Below are 22,231 nucleotides of genomic sequence, written 5' to 3'. Positions count from 1 at the left end.
ATACCAGACCTTAATATTGACCCATATTATTTAAATTGGACCAGGTATTATATTACAGGGTAATAGTGTACCCTACCACAGGAAATAATTATAGGTCAAATAGGGGGTACACTATGTATATTTTAAATAGTGCATTAAAACAAAGAAATACGAAGACACTTTTCTATGTTAACTAACGGCACGGTATCGGACCTTAATATTGATCTATAAATTTTAAATTGGACCACGTATTATATTACAGGGTAATAGTGTACCCTACCACAGGAAATAATTATAGGTCAATTAGGGGGTACACAGCGTAACCCTAAAGTTTACTATGTATGCCTATGCGAAATAAAGTGTTCTGAGAAGCTTAAAATGAAGAAATAAGCGTTCTAAAATGCTTTAAAAATTCAAAGACATTTCTTAATGTTAACTAACGGCACGGTATCGGACCTTAATATTGACCTATAATTTTTAAATTGGACCACGTATTATATTACAGGGTAATAGTGTACCCTACCACAGGAAATAATTATAGGTCAATTAGGGGGTACACTATGTATATTTTAAATAGTGCAATAAAACAAGGAAATTCGGCGACACTTTTCTATGTTAACTAACGGCACGGTATCGGACCTTAATATTGACCTACAATTTTTAAATTGGACCACGTATTATATTACAGGATTATAGTGTACCCTACCACAGGAAATAATTATAGGTCAATTAGGGGGTACACAGCGTGACCCTAAAGTTTACTATGTATGCCTATGCGAAATAAAGTGTTCTGAGAAGCTTAAAATGAGGAAATAAGCGTTCTAAAATGCTTTAAAAATTCAAAGACATTTTTTAATGTTAACTAACGGCACGGTATCGGACCTTAATATTGACCTATAATTTTTAAATTGGACCACGTATTATATTACAGGGTAATAGTGTACCCTACCACAGGAAACAATTATAGGTCATTTAGGGAGTACACAGCGTGACCCTAAATTTTACTATGTATGCCTATGCGAAATAGAGTGTTCTGTGAAGCTTAAAATGAAGAAATAAGCATTCTAAAATGCTTTAAAAATTCAAAGACATCTTTCAATGGTTAACTAACGCTAGGCGCAATATAAGACCTTAATATTGACCCATAATATTTAAATTGGACCAGGTATTATATTACAGGGTAATAGTGTACCCTACCACAGGAAATAATTATAAATCAATTAGGGGGTACACTATGTATATTTTAAATAGTGCATTAAAACAAGGAAATACGAAGACACTTTTCTATGTTAACTAACGGCACGATATCGGACCTTAATATTGACCTATAATTTTTAAATTGGACCACGTATTATATTACAGGGTAATAGTGTACCCTACCACAGGAAATAATTATAGGTCATTTAGGGGGTACACAGCGTGACACTAAAGTTTACTATGTATGCCTATGCAAAATAGAGTGATCTGAGAAGCTTAAAATGAAGAAATAAGCGTTCTAAAATGCTTTAAAAATTCAAAGACATCTTTCAATGGTTAACTAACGCAAGGCGCGATATCAGACCTTAATATGGAACCATAATATTTAAATTGGACCAGGTATTATATTACAGGGCAATAGTGTACCCTACCACAGGAAATAATTATAGGTCAATTAGGGGGTACACTATGTATATTTTAAATAGTGCATTAAAACAACTAAATTCGAAAACACTTTTCTATGTTAACTAACGGCACGGTATCGGACCTTAATATTGACCTATAATTTTTAAATTGGACCACGTATTATATTAAAGGGTTATAGTGTACCCTACCACAGGATATAATTATAGGTCAATTAGGGGGTACACAGCGTGACCCTAAAGTTTACTATGTATGCCTATGCGAAATAAAGTGTTCTGAGAAGCTTAAAATGAGGAAATAAGCGTTCTAAAATGCTTTAAAAATTCAAAGACATTTTTCAATGTTAACTAACGGCACGGTATCGGACCTTAATATTGACCTATAATTTTTAAATTTGAAAACGTATTATATAACAGGGTAATAGTGTTCCCTACCACAGGAAATAATTATAGGTCAATTAGGGGGTACACAGCGTGACCCAAAATTTTACTATGTATGCCTATGCGAAATAGAGTGTTCTGAGAAGCTTAAAATGAAGAAATAAGTGTTCTAAAATGCTTTAAAAATTCAAAGACATCTTTCAATGGTTAACTAACGCAAGGCGCAATATCAGACCTTAATATTGACCTATATTATTTAAATTGGACCAGGTATTATATTACAGGGTAATAGTGTACCCTACCAAAGGAAATAATTATAGGTCAATTAGGGGGTACACTATGTATATTTTAAATAGTGCATTAAAACAAGGAAATACGAAGACACTTTTCTATGTTAACTAACGGCACGGTATCGGACCTTAATATTGACCTATAATTTGTAAATTGGACCACGTATTATATTACAGGGTAATAGTGCACCCTACCACAGAAAATAATTATAGGTCAATTAGGGGGTACACAGCGTGACCCTAAATTTTACTATGCATGCCTATGCGAAATAGAGTGTTCTGAGAAGCTTAAAATGAAGAAATAAGCGTTCTAAAATGCTTTAAAAATTCAAAGACATCTTTCAATGGTTAACTAACGCAAGGCGCAATATCAGAACTTAATATTGACCCATAATATTTAAATTGGACCAGGTATTATATTACAGGGTAATAGTGTACCCTTCCACAGGAAATAATTATAGGTCAAATAGGGGGTACACTATGTATATTTTAAATAGTGCATTAAAACAAGCAAATACGAAGACACTTTTCAATGTTAACTAACGGCACGGTATCGGACCTTAATATTGACCTATAATTTTTAAATTGGACCACGTATTATATTACAGGGTAATAGTGTACCCTTCCACAGGAAATAATTATAGGTCAATTAGGGGGTACACAGCGTGACCCCAAAGTTTACTATGTATGCCTATGCGAAATAGAGTGTTCTGAGAAGCTTAAAATGAAGAAATAAGCGTTCTAAAATGCTTTAAAATTCAAAGACATCTTTCAATGGTTAACTAACGCAAGGCGCAGTATCAGACCTTAATATTGACCCATATTATTTAAATTGGACCAGGTATTATATTACAGGGTAATAGTATACCCTACCACAGGAAATAATTATAAGTCAATTAGGGGGTACACTATGTATATTTTAAATAGTGCATTAAAACAAGGAAATTCGAAGACACTTTTCTATGTTAACTAACGGCACGGTATCGGACCTTAATATTGACCTATAATTTTTAAATTGGACCACGTATTATATTACAGGGTTATAGTGTACCCTACCACAGGAAATAATTATAGGTTAATTACGGGGTACACAGCGTAACCCTAAAGTTTACTATGTATGCCTATGCGAAATAAAGTGTTCTGAGAAGCTTAAAATGAGGAAATAAGCGTTCTAAAATGCTTTAAAAATTCAAAGACATTTTTCAATGTTAACTAACGGCACTGTATCGGACCTTAATATTGACCTATAATTTTTAAATTGGACCACGTATTATATTACAGGGTTATAGTGTACCCTACCACAGGAAATAATTATAGGTTAATTACGGGGTACACAGCGTAACCCTAAAGTTTACTATGTATGCCTATGCGAAATAAATTGTTCTGAGAAGCTTAAAATGAGGAAATAAGCGTTCTAAAATGCTTTAAAAATTCAAAGACATTTTTCAATGTTAACTAACGGCACGGTATCGGACCTTAATATTGACCTATAATTTTTAAATTGGACCACGTATTATATTACAGGGTTATAGTGTACCCTACCACAGGAAATAATTATAGGTTAATTACGGGGTACACAGCGTAACCCTAAAGTTTACTATGTATGCCTATGCGAAATAAAGTCTTCTGAGAAGCTTAAAATGAGGAAATAAGCGTTCTAAAATGCTTTAAAAATTCAAAGACATTTTTCAATGTTAACTAACGGCACTGTATCGGACCTTAATATTGACCTATAATTTTTAAATTGAACCACGTATTATATTACAGGGTAATAGTGTACCCTATTACAGGAAATAATTATAGGTCATTTAGGGGGTACACAGCGTGACCCTAAATTTTACTATGTATGCCTATGCGAAATAGAGTGTTCTGAGAAGCTTAAAATGAAGAAATAAGCGTTCTAAAATGCTTTAAAAATTCAAAGACATCTTTCAATGGTTAACTAATGCAAGGCGCAATACCAGACCTTAATATTGACCCATATTATTTAAATTGGACCAGGTATTATATTACAGGGTAATAGTGTACCCTACCACAGGAAATAATTATAGGTCAATTAGGGGGTACACTATGTATATTTTAAATAGTGCATTAAAACAAAGAAATACGAAGACACTTTTCTATGTTAACTAACGGCACGGTATCGGACCTTAATATTGATCTATAAATTTTAAATTGGACCACGTATTATATTACAGGGTAATAGTGTACCCTACCACAGGAAATAATTATAGGTCAATTAGGGGGTACACAGCGTGACCCTAAAGTTTACTATGTATGCCTATGCGAAATAAAGTGTTCTGAGAAGCTTAAAATGAAGAAATAAGCGTTCTAAAATGCTTTAAAAATTCAAAGACATTTCTTAATGTTAACTAACGGCACGGTATCGGACCTTAATATTGACCTATAATTTTTAAATTGGACCACGTATTATATTACAGGGTAATAGTGTACCCTACCACAGGAAATAATTATAGGTCAATTAGGGGGTACACTATGTATATTTTAAATAGTGCATTAAAACAAGGAAATTCGGCGACACTTTTCTATGTTAACTAACGGCACGGTATCGGACCTTAATATTGACCTACAATTTTTAAATTGGACCACGTATTATATTACAGGGTTATAGTGTACCCTACCACAGGAAATAATTATAGGTCAATTAGGGGGTACACAGCGTGACCCTTAAGTTTACTATGTATGCCTATGCGAAATAAAGTGTTCTGAGAAGCTTAAAATGAGGAAATAAGCGTTCTAAAATGCTTTAAAAATTCAAAGACATTTTTTAATGTTAACTAACGGCACGGTATCGGACCTTAATATTGACCTATCATTTTTAAATTGGACCACGTATTATATTACAGGGAAATAGTGTACCCTACCACAGGAAACAATTATAGGTCATTTAGGGAGTACACAGCGTGACCCTAAATTTTACTATGTATGCCTATGCGAAATAGAGTGTTCTGTGAAGCTTAAAATGAAGAAATAAGCGTTCTAAAATGCTTTAAAAATTCAAAGACATCTTTCAATGGTTAACTAACGCAAGGCGCAATATCAGACCTTAATATTGACCCATAATATTTAAATTGGACCAGGTATTATATTACAGGGTAATAGTGTACCCTACCACAGGAAATAATTATAGGTCAATTAGGGGGTACACTATGTATATTTTAAATAGTGCATTAAAACAAGGAAATTCGAAGACACTTTTCTATGTTAACTAACGGCACGGTATCGGACCTTAATATTGACCTATAAATTTTAAATTGGACCACGTATTATATTACAAGGTTATAGTGTACCCGACCACAGGAAATAATTATAGGTCAATTACGGGGTACACGGCGTGGCCCTAAAGTTTACTATGTATGCCTATGCGAAATAAAGTGTTCTGAGAAGCTTAAAATGAGGAAATAAACGTTCTAAAATGCTTTAAAAATTCAAAGACATTTTTCAATGTTAACTAACGGCACTGTATCGGACCTTAATATTGACCTATAATTTTTAATTTGAACCACGTATTATATTACAGGGTAATAGTGTACCCTACCACAGGAAATAATTATAGGTCATTTAGGGGGTACACAGCGTGACCCTAAAGTTTACTATGTATGCCTATGCGAAATAAAGTGTTCTGAGAAGCTTAAAATGAAGAAATAAGCGTTCTAAAATGCTTTAAAAATTCAAAGACATTTCTTAATGTTAACTAACGGCACGGTATCGGACCTTAATATTGACCTATAATTTTTAAATTGGACCACGTATTATATTACAGGGTAATAGTGTACCCTACCACAGGAAATAATTATAGGTCAATTAGGGGGTACACTATGTATATTTTAAATAGTGCATTAAAACAAGGAAATTCGGCGACACTTTTCTATGTTAACTAACGGCACGGTATCGGACCTTAATATTGACCTACAATTTTTAAATTGGACCACGTATTATATTACAGGGTTATAGTGTACCCTACCACAGGAAATAATTATAGGTCAATTAGGGGGTACACAGCGTGACCCTTAAGTTTACTATGTATGCCTATGCGAAATAAAGTGTTCTGAGAAGCTTAAAATGAGGAAATAAGCGTTCTAAAATGCTTTAAAAATTCAAAGACATTTTTTAATGTTAACTAACGGCACGGTATCGGACCTTAATATTGACCTATCATTTTTAAATTAAACCACGTATTATATTACAGGGTAATAGTGTACCCTACCACAGGAAACAATTATAGGTCATTTAGGGAGTACACAGCGTGACCCTAAATTTTACTATGTATGCCTATGCGAAATAGAGTGTTCTGTGAAGCTTAAAATGAAGAAATAAGCGTTCTAAAATGCTTTAAAAATTCAAAGACATCTTTCAATGGTTAACTAACGCAAGGCGCAATATCAGACCTTAATATTGACCCATAATATTTAAATTGGACCAGGTATTATATTACAGGGTAATAGTGTACCCTACCACAGGAAATAATTATAGGTCAATTAGGGGGTACACTATGTATATTTTAAATAGTGCATTAAAACAAGGAAATTCGAAGACACTTTTCTATGTTAACTAACGGCACGGTATCGGACCTTAATATTGACCTATAAATTTTAAATTGGACCACGTATTATATTACAAGGTTATAGTGTACCCGACCACAGGAAATAATTATAGGTCAATTACGGGGTACACGGCGTGGCCCTAAAGTTTACTATGTATGCCTATGCGAAATAAAGTGTTCTGAGAAGCTTAAAATGAGGAAATAAACGTTCTAAAATGCTTTAAAAATTCAAAGACATTTTTCAATGTTAACTAACGGCACTGTATCGGACCTTAATATTGACCTATAATTTTTAATTTGAACCACGTATTATATTACAGGGTAATAGTGTACCCTACCACAGGAAATAATTATAGGTCATTTAGGGGGTACACAGCGTGACCCTAAAGTTTACTATGTATGCCTATGCGAAATAAAGTGTTCTGAGAAGCTTAAAATGAAGAAATAAGCGTTCTAAAATGCTTTAAAAATTCAAAGACATTTCTTAATGTTAACTAACGGCACGGTATCGGACCTTAATATTGACCTATAATTTTTAAATTGGACCACGTATTATATTACAGGGTAATAGTGTACCCTACCACAGGAAATAATTATAGGTCAATTAGGGGGTACACTATGTATATTTTAAATAGTGCATTAAAACAAGGAAATTCGGCGACACTTTTCTATGTTAACTAACGGCACGGTATCGGACCTTAATATTGACCTACAATTTTTAAATTGGACCACGTATTATATTACAGGGTTATAGTGTACCCTACCACAGGAAATAATTATAGGTCAATTAGGGGGTACACAGCGTGACCCTTAAGTTTACTATGTATGCCTATGCGAAATAAAGTGTTCTGAGAAGCTTAAAATGAGGAAATAAGCGTTCTAAAATGCTTTAAAAATTCAAAGACATTTTTTAATGTTAACTAACGGCACGGTATCGGACCTTAATATTGACCTATCATTTTTAAATTGGACCACGTATTATATTACAGGGTAATAGTGTACCCTACCACAGGAAACAATTATAGGTCATTTAGGGAGTACACAGCGTGACCCTAAATTTTACTATGTATGCCTATGCGAAATAGAGTGTTCTGTGAAGCTAAAAATGAAGAAATAAGCGTTCTAAAATGCTTTAAAAATTCAAAGACATCTTTCAATGGTTAACTAACGCAAGGCGCAATATCAGACCTTAATATTGACCCATAATATTTAAATTGGACCAGGTATTATATTACAGGGTAATAGTGTACCCTACCACAGGAAATAATTATAGGTCAATTAGGGGGTACACTATGTATATTTTAAATAGTGCATTAAAACAAGGAAATTCGAAGACACTTTTCTATGTTAACTAACGGCACGGTATCGGACCTTAATATTGACCTATAAATTTTAAATTGGACCACGTATTATATTACAAGGTTATAGTGTACCCGACCACAGGAAATAATTATAGGTCAATTACGGGGTACACAGCGTGGCCCTAAAGTTTACTATGTATGCCTATGCGAAATAAAGTGTTCTGAGAAGCTTAAAATGAGGAAATAAACGTTCTAAAATGCTTTAAAAATTCAAAGACATTTTTCAATGTTAACTAACGGCACTGTATCGGACCTTAATATTGACCTATAATTTTTAATTTGAACCACGTATTATATTACAGGGTAATAGTGTACCCTACCACAGGAAATAATTATAGGTCATTTAGGGGGTACACAGCGTGACCCTAAATTTTACTATGTATGCCTATGCGAAATAGAGTGTTCTGAGAAGCTTAAAATGAAGAAATAAGCGTTCTAAAATGCTTTAAAAATTCAAAGACATCTTTCAATGGTTAACTAACGCAAGACGTAATATCAGACCTTAATATTGACCCATATTATTTAAATTGGACCAGGTATTATATTACAGGGTAATAGTGTACCCTACCACAGGAAATAATTATAGGTCAATTAGGGGGTACACTATGTATATTTTAAATAGTGCATTAAAACAAAGAAATACGAAGACACTTTTCTATGTTACCTAACGGCACGGTATCGGACCTTAATATTGACCTATAATTTTTAAATTGGACCACGTATTATATTACAGGGTAATAGTGTACCCTACCACAGGAAATAATTATAGGTCAATTAGGGGGTACACAGCGTGACCCTAAAGTTTACTATGTATGCCTATGCGAAAAAAAGTGTTCTGAGAAGCTTAAAATGAAGAAATAAGCGTTCTAAAATGCTTTAAAAATTCAAAGATATCTTTCAATGGTTAACTAACGCAAGGCGCAATATCAGACCTTAATATTGACCCATAATATTTAAATTGGACCAGGTATTATATTATAGGGTAATAGTGTACCCTACCACAGGAAATAATTATAGGTCAATTAGGGGGTACACTATGAATATTTTAAATAGTGCATTAAAACAAGGAAATTCGAAGACACTTTTCTATGTTAACTAACGGCTCGGTTTCGGACCTTAAGGGTACAAGGGACCTTGAAAACAAATTTTTTAAGTTTAAATCCTACATTTATGAAATTTACAACATTTACTTATATCACATTTGGAAATCTGTGTAAAAAATTTTATGCAGATTACTTCAGTAGTTTCAAAAATATTGAACTTTTAAAATTTTAAAATAACGAAAAAATTTTAAAGTTCAAAACATCCCATGCGCAAATAGTATGATTATAAATGTGCAATTTTTTGGTAAGATACTTGTTTCATACCTATAAATAAAAGTTAGCATCATTCATTAACTAAATATTTTGCATTAGCCAAAAAAATTAAATTTGAAGGAATTACACTGAAAATTTTCAAAAATTTTATTAAAAAATAAATATTTAAAGTCAAAATATTTTTTTCACTAAGTTTTTACACAACCAAACATGCTAACTTTTAATGGTATATAGTTAAGGTATCTGTTTGTAAAGTTTTAACACAAACAAAAAAAAATTGAGCCGCTTGGAACATTTTGAAAAAGTAAAATCACTAAAAATTTCATTTTGAGAAAAAAACATTTTTATTAATATATACTGTTTAACATTTTTATTTTTGTTTTAATACCTTTTAGTTCATAATATTAATATAAACCAACTTTCATCATTAGTTTTTAATTAAAAATTTAAAGAAAAAAAGGTTTGGATATAATTCTACATCGACATAAATGGAACTATGTAAACATATTATGTAAACAATTATTGCATAAAATGATTTTTTTTTAAAATCCTCCAGGAATGTAAGTAGGTCCTTCTTGTTTTATTGATTTTTTATCATTAGAGAGTTTTTTATATTTTTTTGAGCTTCTTTCCAATTTAAATTGTTGAGAAGATTTACGTTTTTGTTGATATGCTCTACGATTGTCGCGTTTTTCAGCAATTGTGAACGAGTTGTTGTGGACAGCATTTGGAGCATTCATTTTCATCGTTTCCACATAACCAAAATTGTATTCACTAACTGCAGCTGTTATTGCCAGTTCTAGTCTTTTTTTCGAGACAAATGTCTCCTTTGGACATTTGCGCCAGATGCAACTATGGATGCTTTCGTTGGTATTTTGGGTTTGGGCAGAGGTACACCGCGAGAGCATGGCATCAGACGCAAGGCGCTGATACACTGGTAGTATTTTCTCCACAATTTCAGCCGAAAGACTAGTTTTCATCAGTTTGTGGGATTTTGGTGTTTTATTCATGGCTTTTGCTCTTTTGTAAAAGCACCATGAATATTCACCATCGGGACAATTGTGGTGTTGAGGCTTGCTGTCAGTGGACATGCAGTGAAAAAGAGTTGCGTACACTGATGCTTTCATAAGGGGCATGTTAGGAGCACAACTAACAATTGCTCTTCTGAAATAATTTTGCAACTTTTTAATTGTTGCCTCTGTTAATTGGCCCCGTTTTTTACCCCCGAGTGTCACTTTTTTGAGGCGCCATTCCTTCACTTTATTTCTAAGTGCTGTACCTAGTCTTTTGGCGACATGGTTTACACAGTCTTCTTTTTGAACTTCTGTGTCTCCATACACTTTATTTTCATTGAGATACTGATGAGTTTTTGCATCTCCATCAGATAAAACAGTAGTGTATCTCATTTGGCATTCAGATATGGATCTCTGCCATAGCATGAGAGCACCTTTCATCTCCATGCTACCAGAAGAACCTTCAAAATTCTTCTGGCATAATGCTAGATGGGAAGCTTTCCAAAAAGCAAACTCGGCGGAATCCTTTCCTAAGTGTTTTGCTGTGATAGTGCAGTCATGGCAGTATTTGGAAAGAAGTTCATAGTCAATTATGAGTCCTGTTAATATGTCCACTACAAGGCCAATACCATAAAGAGAGGTATGACCCCTTTTTTGCCATGTCCCATCATAAGAGACATTAATATCAATGATGGCACCGGCTTTCAGTGAGGGATTTGCTCGAACATGAGCTTCCCGAACAGTTTCACGCGAAGCACGTAACATATCAGCTTTAACAATGTCATTTTTTTTGCACAAATTTTCCATACACCGTGAAAATACTCTTTTGTCCATTGTTTTCATTCCCAGAATCGATGAGAAAGTCTCCATCGCTGCATATCCTTTCCCTACAGCTAGGAAAGCAGACACTAGTTTTGAATTGATGTCAAACTTTTTCCCAGTCGTCTCTCTCGCACTGGTAAAAGTTGAACCAAAACTCTTTTTGCAACTTTCACACGCTAACTCTAGTTTAGTTGCATATCCAAAAGATACGTCCTGTTCTAACACCTTCAATGTACATTCATTGCATTCACTACAATTCACATTTTGCAGTAAAGTAGCTAAGGAGGATATATCAATGAAGTTATAATGTGTAATGTTATTAGTATCACTGCTAGCTTGTGATTGTAGTAGGTTTGAATTCACAAGCTCCCTTGATTCACTAACTGCAGAATTATCCAGGTTTTCTTCCATCAAATCAGTGACAGAAGAATCTTGTAAAGGTTCATTCTGAGCCCATCTCAGTTTTGCATTTTTAGATGCAGCACGTTTCCTTTTTGTCATTCTTCCTTTAGGTTTCCTCCATTTAGAGGAAATTGCATCCATTATTGAATAACAAAATTTAATTAAAATGTAACAAAAACAAAGAGAAACGTAATGAAACAATTAATAACGTAACAAAAACAAAATAAGATAAAACAAAAAGAGTAGCTTTGAAAAAAACTGTTTTGAAAATATTGAAGAACTACACGCTTAATAACGGCAATAAAAACCAAATAAAAGCATAAACAAAATCAATCTATCAACTAGACAATATGCTGCCACTTTTAGTTCGACAAATACAATATAAAAACTAAATAATTTGAAGATTATCTGCAATAATTAGCTTTTAGCTCGAAACGAAACTAAAAATTCGTCTGCCGTCAACTACTGACTTCAGCACTTTTATGAGTAAACAAAGGGGCGTGGCCTCATGAAAATGCTAATATCTCGGTAAAAAATGGTCCAATTTAAATAATTTTTTTTTTGTTTGAAAGCATATGATGTCTACTATCCAAATATATAAAAATCTAAAATTCGATATTTTGATCATTTTTATCGAATTTCAAGGTCCCCTGTACCCTTAATATTGACCTATAATTTTTAAATTAAACCACGTATTATATTACAGGGTTATAGTGTACCCTACCACAGGAAATAATTATAGGTCAATTAGGGGGTACACTATGTATATTTTAAATAGTGCATTAAAACAACGAAATTCGGCGACTCTTTTCTATGTTAACTAACGGCACGGTATCGGACCTTAATATTGACCTACAATTTTTAAATTGGACCACGTATTATATTACAGGGTTATAGTGTACCCTACCACAGGAAATAATTATAGGTCAATTACGGGGAACACAGCGTGACCCTAAAAATTACTATGTATGCCTATGCGAAATAAAGTGTTCTGAGAAGCTTAAAATGAGGAAATAAGCGTTCTAAAATGCTTTAAAAATTCAAAGACATTTTTCAATGTTAACTAACGGCACTGTATCGGACCTTAATATTGACCTATAATTTTTAATTTGAACCACGTATTATATTACAGGGTAATAGTGTACCCTACCACAGGAAATAATTATAGGTCATTTAGGGGGTACACAGCGTGACCCTAAATTTTACTATGTATGCCTATGCGAAATAGAGTGTTCTGAGAAGCTTAAAATGAAGAAATAAGCGTTCTAAAATGCTTTAAAAATTCAAAGATATCTTTCAATGGTTAACTAACGCAAGGCGCAATATCAGACCTTAATATTGACCCATATTATTTAAATTGGACCAGGTATTATATTACAGGGTAATAGTGTACCCTACCACAGGAAATAATTATAGGTCAATTAGGGGGTACACTATGTATATTTTAAATAGTGCATTAAAACAAAGAAATACGAAGACACTTTTCTATGTTAACTAACGGCACGGTATCGGACCTTAATATTGACCTATAATTTTTAAATTGGACCACGTATTATATTACAGGGTAATAGTGTACCCTACCACAGGAAATAATTATAGGTCAATTAGGGGGTACACAGCGTGACCCTAAAGTTTACTATGTATGCCTATGCGAAAAAAAGTGTTCTGAGAAGCTTAAAATGAAGAAATAAGCGTTCTAAAATGCTTTAAAAATTCAAAGATATCTTTCAATGGTTAACTAACGCAAGGCGCAATATCAGACCTTAATATTGACCCATAATATTTAAATTGGACCAGGTATTATATTATAGGGTAATAGTGTACCCTACCACAGGAAATAATTATAGGTCAATTAGGGGGTACACTATGTATATTTTAAATAGTGCATTAAAACAAGGAAATTCGAAGACACTTTTCTATGTTAACTAACGGCTCGGTATCGGACCTTAATATTGACCTATAATTTTTAAATTGGACCACGTATTATATTACAGGGTTATAGTGTACCCTACCACAGGAAATAATTATAGGTCAATTAGGGGGTACACTATGTATATTTTAAATAGTGCATTAAAACAACGAAATTCGGCGACTCTTTTCTATGTTAACTAACGGCACGGTATCGGACCTTAATATTGACCTACAATTTTTAAATTGGACCACGTATTATATTACAGGGTTATAGTGTACCCTACCACAGGAAATAATTATAGGTCAATTACGGGGTACACAGCGTGACCCTAAAAATTACTATGTATGCCTATGCGAAATAAAGTGTTCTGAGAAGCTTAAAATGAGGAAATAAGCGTTCTAAAATGCTTTAAAAATTCAAAGACATCTTTCAATGGTTAACTAACGCAAGGCGCAATATCAGACCTTAATATTGACCCATATTATTTAAATTGGACCAGGTATTATATTACAGGGTAATAGTGTACCCTACCACAGGAAATAATTATAGGTCAATTAGGGGGTACACTATGTATATTTTAAATAGTGCATTAAAACAAAGAAATACGAAGACACTTTTCTATGTTAACTAACGGCACGGTATCGGACCTTAATATTGACCTATAATTTTTAAATTGGACCACGTATTATATTACAGGGTAATAGTGTACCCTATCACAGGAAATAATTATAGGTCAATTAGGAGGTACACAGCGTGACCCTAAAGTTTACTATGTATGCCTATGCGAAGAAAAAGTGTTCTGAGAAGCTTAAAATGAAGAAATAAGCGTTCTAAAATGCTTTAAAAATTCAAAGATATCTTTCAATGGTTAACTAACGCAAGGCGCAATATCAGACCTTAATATTGACCCATAATATTTAAATTGGACCAGGTATTATATTATAGGGTAATAGTGTACCTTACCACAGGAAATAATTATAGGTCAATTAGGGGGTACACTATGTATATTTTAAATAGTGCATTAAAACAAGGAAATTCGGCGACTCTTTTCTACGTTAACTAACGGCACGGTATCGGACCTTAATATTGACCTACAATTTTTAAATTGGACCACGTATTATATTACAGGGTTATATTGTACCCTACCACAGGAAATAATTGTAGGTCATTTAGGGGGTACACAGCGTGACCCTAAATTTTACTATGTATGCCTATGCGAAATAGAGTGTTCTGAGAAGCTTAAAATGAAGAAATAAGCGTTCTAAAATGCTTTAAAAATTCAAAGACATCTTTCAATGGTTAACTAACGCAAGACGTAATATCAGACCTTAATATTGACCCATATTATTTAAATTGGACCAGGTATTATATTACAGGGTAATAGTGTACCCTACCACAGGAAATAATTATAGGTCAATTAGGGGGTACACTATGTATATTTTAAATAGTGCATTAAAACAAAGAAATACGAAGACACTTTTCTATGTTACCTAACGGCACGGTATCGGACCTTAATATTGACCTATAATTTTTAAATTGGACCACGTATTATATTACAGGGTAATAGTGTACCCTACCACAGGAAATAATTATAGGTCAATTAGGGGGTACACAGCGTGACCCTAAAGTTTACTATGTATGCCTATGCGAAAAAAAGTGTTCTGAGAAGCTTAAAATGAAGAAATAAGCGTTCTAAAATGCTTTAAAAATTCAAAGATATCTTTCAATGGTTAACTAACGCAAGGCGCAATATCAGACCTTAATATTGACCCATAATATTTAAATTGGACCAGGTATTATATTATAGGGTAATAGTGTACCCTACCACAGGAAATAATTATAGGTCAATTAGGGGGTACACTATGAATATTTTAAATAGTGCATTAAAACAAGGAAATTCGAAGACACTTTTCTATGTTAACTAACGGCTCGGTATCGGACCTTAATATTGACCTATAATTTTTAAATTAAACCACGTATTATATTACAGGGTTATAGTGTACCCTACCACAGGAAATAATTATAGGTCAATTAGGGGGTACACTATGTATATTTTAAATAGTGCATTAAAACAACGAAATTCGGCGACTCTTTTCTATGTTAACTAACGGCACGGTATCGGACCTTAATATTGACCTACAATTTTTAAATTGGACCACGTATTATATTACAGGGTTATAGTGTACCCTACCACAGGAAATAATTATAGGTCAATTACGGGGAACACAGCGTGACCCTAAAAATTACTATGTATGCCTATGCGAAATAAAGTGTTCTGAGAAGCTTAAAATGAGGAAATAAGCGTTCTAAAATGCTTTAAAAATTCAAAGACATTTTTCAATGTTAACTAACGGCACTGTATCGGACCTTAATATTGACCTATAATTTTTAATTTGAACCACGTATTATATTACAGGGTAATAGTGTACCCTACCACAGGAAATAATTATAGGTCATTTAGGGGGTACACAGCGTGACCCTAAATTTTACTATGTATGCCTATGCGAAATAGAGTGTTCTGAGAAGCTTAAAATGAAGAAATAAGCGTTCTAAAATGCTTTAAAAATTCAAAGACATCTTTCAATGGTTAACTAACGCAAGGCGCAATATCAGACCTTAATATTGACCCATATTATTTAAATTGGACCAGGTATTATATTACAGGGTAATAGTGTACCCTACCACAGGAAATAATTATAGGTCAATTAGGGGGTACACTATGTATATTTTAAATAGTGCATTAAAACAAAGAAATACGAAGACACTTTTCTATGTTAACTAACGGCACGGTATCGGACCTTAATATTGACCTATAATTTTTAAATTGGACCACGTATTATATTACAGGGTAATAGTGTACCCTACCACAGGAAATAATTATAGGTCAATTAGGGGGTACACAGCGTGACCCTAAAGTTTACTATGTATGCCTATGCGAAAAAAAGTGTTCTGAGAAGCTTAAAATGAAGAAATAAGCGTTCTAAAATGCTTTAAAAATTCAAAGATATCTTTCAATGGTTAACTAACGCAAGGCGCAATATCAGACCTTAATATTGACCCATAATATTTAAATTGGACCAGGTATTATATTATAGGGTAATAGTGTACCCTACCACAGGAAATAATTATAGGTCAATTAGGGGGTACACTATGTATATTTTAAATAGTGCATTAAAACAAGGAAATTCGAAGACACTTTTCTATGTTAACTAACGGCTCGGTATCGGACCTTAATATTGACCTATAATTTTTAAATTGGACCACGTATTATATTACAGGGTTATAGTGTACCCTACCACAGGAAATAATTATAGGTCAATTAGGGGGTACACTATGTATATTTTAAATAGTGCATTAAAACAACGAAATTCGGCGACTCTTTTCTATGTTAACTAACGGCACGGTATCGGACCTTAATATTGACCTACAATTTTTAAATTGGACCACGTATTATATTACAGGGTTATAGTGTACCCTACCACAGGAAATAATTATAGGTCAATTACGGGGTACACAGCGTGACCCTAAAAATTACTATGTATGCCTATGCGAAATAAAGTGTTCTGAGAAGCTTAAAATGAGGAAATAAGCGTTCTAAAATGCTTTAAAAATTCAAAGACATCTTTCAATGGTTAACTAACGCAAGGCGCAATATCAGACCTTAATATTGACCCATATTATTTAAATTGGACCAGGTATTATATTACAGGGTAATAGTGTACCCTACCACAGGAAATAATTATAGGTCAATTAGGGGGTACACTATGTATATTTTAAATAGTGCATTAAAACAAAGAAATACGAAGACACTTTTCTATGTTAACTAACGGCACGGTATCGGACCTTAATATTGACCTATAATTTTTAAATTGGACCACGTATTATATTACAGGGTAATAGTGTACCCTATCACAGGAAATAATTATAGGTCAATTAGGAGGTACACAGCGTGACCCTAAAGTTTACTATGTATGCCTATGCGAAGAAAAAGTGTTCTGAGAAGCTTAAAATGAAGAAATAAGCGTTCTAAAATGCTTTAAAAATTCAAAGATATCTTTCAATGGTTAACTAACGCAAGGCGCAATATCAGACCTTAATATTGACCCATAATATTTAAATTGGACCAGGTATTATATTATAGGGTAATAGTGTACCTTACCACAGGAAATAATTATAGGTCAATTAGGGGGTACACTATGTATATTTTAAATAGTGCATTAAAACAAGGAAATTCGGCGACTCTTTTCTACGTTAACTAACGGCACGGTATCGGACCTTAATATTGACCTACAATTTTTAAATTGGACCACGTATTATATTACAGGGTTATATTGTACCCTACCACAGGAAATAATTGTAGGTCAATTACGGGGTACACAGCGTGACCCTAAAAATTACTATGTATGCCTATGCGAAATAAAGTGTTCTGAGAAGCTTAAAATGAGGAAATAAGCGTTCTAAAATGCTTTAAAAATTCAAAGACATTTTTCAATGTTAACTAACGGCACTGTATCGGACCTTAATATTGACCTATAATTTTTAAATTGAACCACGTATTATATTACAGGATAATAGTGTACCCTACCACAGGAAATAATTATAGGTCATTTAGGGGGTACACAGCGTGACCCTAAATTTTACTATGTATGCCTATGCGAAATAGAGTGTTCTGAGAAGCTTAAAATGAAGAAATAAGCGTTCTAAAATGCTTTAAAAATTCAAAGACATCTTTCAATGGTTAACTAACTTAAGGCGCAATATCAGACCTTAATATTGACCCATATTATTTAAATTGGACCAGGTATTATATTACAGGGTAATAGTTTACCCTACCACAGGAAATAATTATAGGTCAATTAGGGGGTACACTATGTATATTTTAAATAGTGCATTAAAACAACGAAATTCGGCGACTCTTTTCTATGTTAACTAACGGCACGGTATCGGGCCTTAATATTGACCTACAATTTTTAAATTGGACCACGTATTATATTACAGGGTTATAGTGTACCCTACCACAGGAAATAATTATAGGTCAATTAGGGGGTACACAGCGTGACCCTAAAGTTTACTATGTATGCCTATGCGAAATAAAGTGTTCTGAGAAGCTTAAAATGAGGAAATAAGCGTTCTAAAATGCTTTAAAAATTCAAAGACATTTTTCAATGTTAACTAACGGCACGGTATCGGACCTTAATATTGACCTATAGTTTTTAAATTGGACCACGTATTATATTACAGGGTAATAGTGTACCCTACAACAGGAAATAATTATAGGTCAATTAGGGGGTACACTGTGTATATTTTAAATAGTGAATTAAAACAAGGAAATTCGAAGACTCTTTTCTATGTTAACTAACGGTAGAGTATCGGACCTTAATATTGACCTAAAATTTTTAAATTGGACCACGTATTATATTACAGGGTAATAGTGTACCCTACCACAGGAAATAATTATAGGTCAATTAGGGGGTACACAGCGTGACCCTAAAGTTTACTATGTATGCCTATGCGAAATAAAGTGTTCTGAGAAGCTTAAAATGAAGAAATAAGCGTTCTAAAATGCTTTAAAAATTCAAAGACATTTCTTAATGTTAACTAACGGCACGGTATCGGACCTTAATATTGACCTATAATTTTTAAATTGGACCACGTATTATATTACAGGGTAATAGTGTACCCTACCACAGGAAATAATTATAGGTCAATTAGGGGGTACACTATGTATATTTTAAATAGTGCATTAAAACAAGGAAATTCGGCGACACTTTTCTATGTTAACTAACGGCACGGTATCGGACCTTAATAATGACCTACAATTTTTAAATTGGACCACGTATTATATTACAGGGTTATAGTGTACCCTACCACAGGAAATAATTATAGGTCAATTACGGGGTACACAGCGTGACCCTAAAGTTTACTATGTATGCCTATGCGAAATAAAGTGTTCTGAGAAGCTTAAAATGAGGAAATAAGCGTTCTAAAATGCTTTAAAAATTCAAAGACATTTTTCAATGTTATCTAACGGCACTGTATCGGACCTTAATATTGACCTATAATTTTTAATTTGAACCACGTATTATATTACAGGGTAATAGTGTACCCTACCACAGGAAATAATTATAGGTCATTTAGGGGTGTAACGTAACAGAGTGACAACTGAGCTAAAAGCATCAATTCCTCGAGAGGTAATGCTAAAATAATGTTGCTTGAGAGACACACACGAGAAGTGATGTTCTTTTTTTTGTTGTTGAAAAAGAGAGTTTTTTTTCTGAGAAGAGATATTTCGTTTGGGTAATATTTTGTGATTTTACGTGTGAATGTTTAAATAAATTGTTTGGTACAACTCACGTCTTATTTCTGGTTGTTGTGACACAACAGAATTTTTCTGGTGGCAGCGGCGGGATATAGTAAGAGTAGTTGATTTAAGGTAGTCAGTTATTGTATATTTAGTTTTTTATCAGTTGTAAATTATGGCTTTTCTTAATAAAGCGAAAAAAGTGGATTTGATAGAATTGGCCGACGAATTAGGTGAATCTGTTCCACCTCAAGCAAATGTTTGTGAAATTAAAAAAATAATTCAAACTAGTCAACATTATGAGGCTGAGGATGTAAAGATGTGTTTGACTCGTATAACGGAGGAGAGAATTAGGCGAGAAGAACTTGAAAAACAAGAACGGCGAGAAGAACTTGAAAGACAAGAACGGCGAGAAGAACTTGAAAGAGAAAGACAAGAACGGCGAGAAGAACTTGAAAGACAAGAACGGCGAGAAGAACTTGAAAGACAAGAGCGGCGAGAAGAACTTGAACGGCAACATCAATTGGAATTGCGTAAACTCGAATTAGAAGCAAATTCTCAAATTCAGCACCAAAACAGACCGGTATCAGGTGAAACAAATCATAAAATACAGATTTTACAAATAACACCAAAATTTAATGATGGTAAAGATGAAATGTCGTTGTATCTGATAAATTTTGAACGTCGAGCAGAAATTGCACAAATTCCTAAAGATGAATGGGTGCCTTACCTATTGAGCGTAGTACCACCCGACATTTCAAATATGTTGGCGAGAGAGTCCCCTAATGATGCCAATAACTACGACTTTGTAAAAGAATTGATTCTTAAACAATATAAGCTTAATGCAGAGGAACTCAAACAAAATTTTTATCGACATTTTAAATCACCTGAAAAATCTTGGCGAAATTTTGCACAAGAATTAAATTGCTATTTTAGCGAATGGGTTTCTGAAGTAAAAATTACCACTTTCGATGATCTTAAGAGTTTGATGGTTACCGAGCAAATGAAACGTCATGTACCAAATGACATGAGAGATCATTTTCTTGAAGATTGGATGGAATTGAATTCTTATACCAAATTAGCCGGAAAATTGGACGACTATGAAAGTTTAAAAAACAGTTTCAAGGAAAAGTCTGTGTCTTATAATCGAAGTAACCAAGATGATTCTTGGCGATTTCCGAACCAAAGTGATACCAGAACTGAAGAAAAGTTGACTTGGCAGAAAAATAATGTTAAAGAAAATGTTCGCGAAAGAGAATTTGAAAGAAGAAGACAGCTTAGATGCTATGAATGTGGTTCTTATGATCATCTACGCCCTCAATGTCCCAAGGCGAAAACAAATTCTGAAACGGTGGCTTCGCTTCACGTTTCGGAATCAAGGTTTCCTGATAGTATAATGACACCATATACGAGCATTGGCGTGGTAAATGGCGTTGGCATTTCAATACTACGAGACACTGGCGCAACCTTGGATTTAATTCCTAGGAGATTTGTAAAACCTGAAATGTACACGGGTGAATCTGTTTGGATAAAAACTCCAATACAGGAAGAATCATTTTGTTTTCCATTAGCCGAAGTTGAATTAAACTGTAAGTTAGGAAAAGTGGTTACTAAGGCAGCTGTATTAGGTGATTCTCTTGATAAAGGGTATTATTTATTGGGTAACAAAACGGCTGCTCTATTGGAAAATTCGTTTGAAGTCCCAATGATAAGTGCTGTAATGACTCGAAAACAAGAAAATATGAATGAAAGGAGGGAAGTGGAAAATAAAGATAATGTACAGCTCGGTATAGTCGATTCCAATGAACAAATCGTTACTTCTGATCAAACGGCGAAAAACGATGACTTACTCACTGAAAAGATTCGTGACTACAATTTTACTGTTTATTTTCCTGTTTATTTTCCTTTACTGTTTTATTTTCCTATATACCGATAAACAAAACAGTTTTATGTCAACCTATATAGATCAGTTTTGACAAAATTTTATGTATGTTTTTTTGCCATTTCCTACTTTTGCAAAGAAAACTCTGTGGAAGGGAGGAGTTAGACTGTAACGTAACAGAGTGACAACTGAGCTAAAAGCATCAATTCCTCGAGAGGTAATGCTAAAATAATGTTGCTTGAGAGACACACACGAGAAGTGATGTTCTTTTTTTTGTTGTTGAAAAAGAGAGTTTTTTTTCTGAGAAGAGATATTTCGTTTGGGTAATATTTTGTGATTTTACGTGTGAATGTTTAAATAAATTGTTTGGTACAACTCACGTCTTATTT

At 33.5% G+C, this 22,231-nt stretch overlaps 1 protein-coding gene across 1 annotated transcript; it reads left to right on the top strand.

The window, feature by feature from the left end:
• Positions 1–19,803: 19,803 nt before the first annotated feature.
• LOC147812560 (uncharacterized) lies at positions 19,804–22,007 on the top strand. Its single transcript, XM_087162349.1, has 2 exons — positions 19,804–21,825; positions 21,982–22,007. Exons 1-2 carry the CDS (start codon positions 20,136–20,138, stop codon positions 22,005–22,007), a joined length of 1,716 nt encoding a protein of 571 aa, XP_087018475.1. The 5' UTR covers positions 19,804–20,135.
• Positions 22,008–22,231: the final 224 nt, after the last annotated feature.

Source organism: Parasteatoda tepidariorum, chromosome 4 (genome assembly GCF_982258835.1).
Source record: "Parasteatoda tepidariorum strain Cologne lab strain chromosome 4, Ptep-v5.0, whole genome shotgun sequence".
In the NCBI taxonomy this organism is placed as follows: Eukaryota; Metazoa; Arthropoda; class Arachnida; order Araneae; family Theridiidae; genus Parasteatoda; species Parasteatoda tepidariorum.
Note: the sequence above shows the minus strand (reverse complement) of the source record. Positions and strands in the feature narration are given on the sequence as shown.

Excerpts from the sequence above, each read along its gene's own strand:
- LOC147812560 (XM_087162349.1), top strand. The coding sequence starts at position 20,136 with ATGGCTTTTCTTAATAAAGCGAAAAAAGTGGATTTGATAGAATTGGCC. Across the intron at positions 21,826-21,981 it reads CTTACTCACTGAAAAGATTC|AAAACTCTGTGGAAGGGAGG; the intron begins GTGACTACAATT and ends ACTTTTGCAAAG.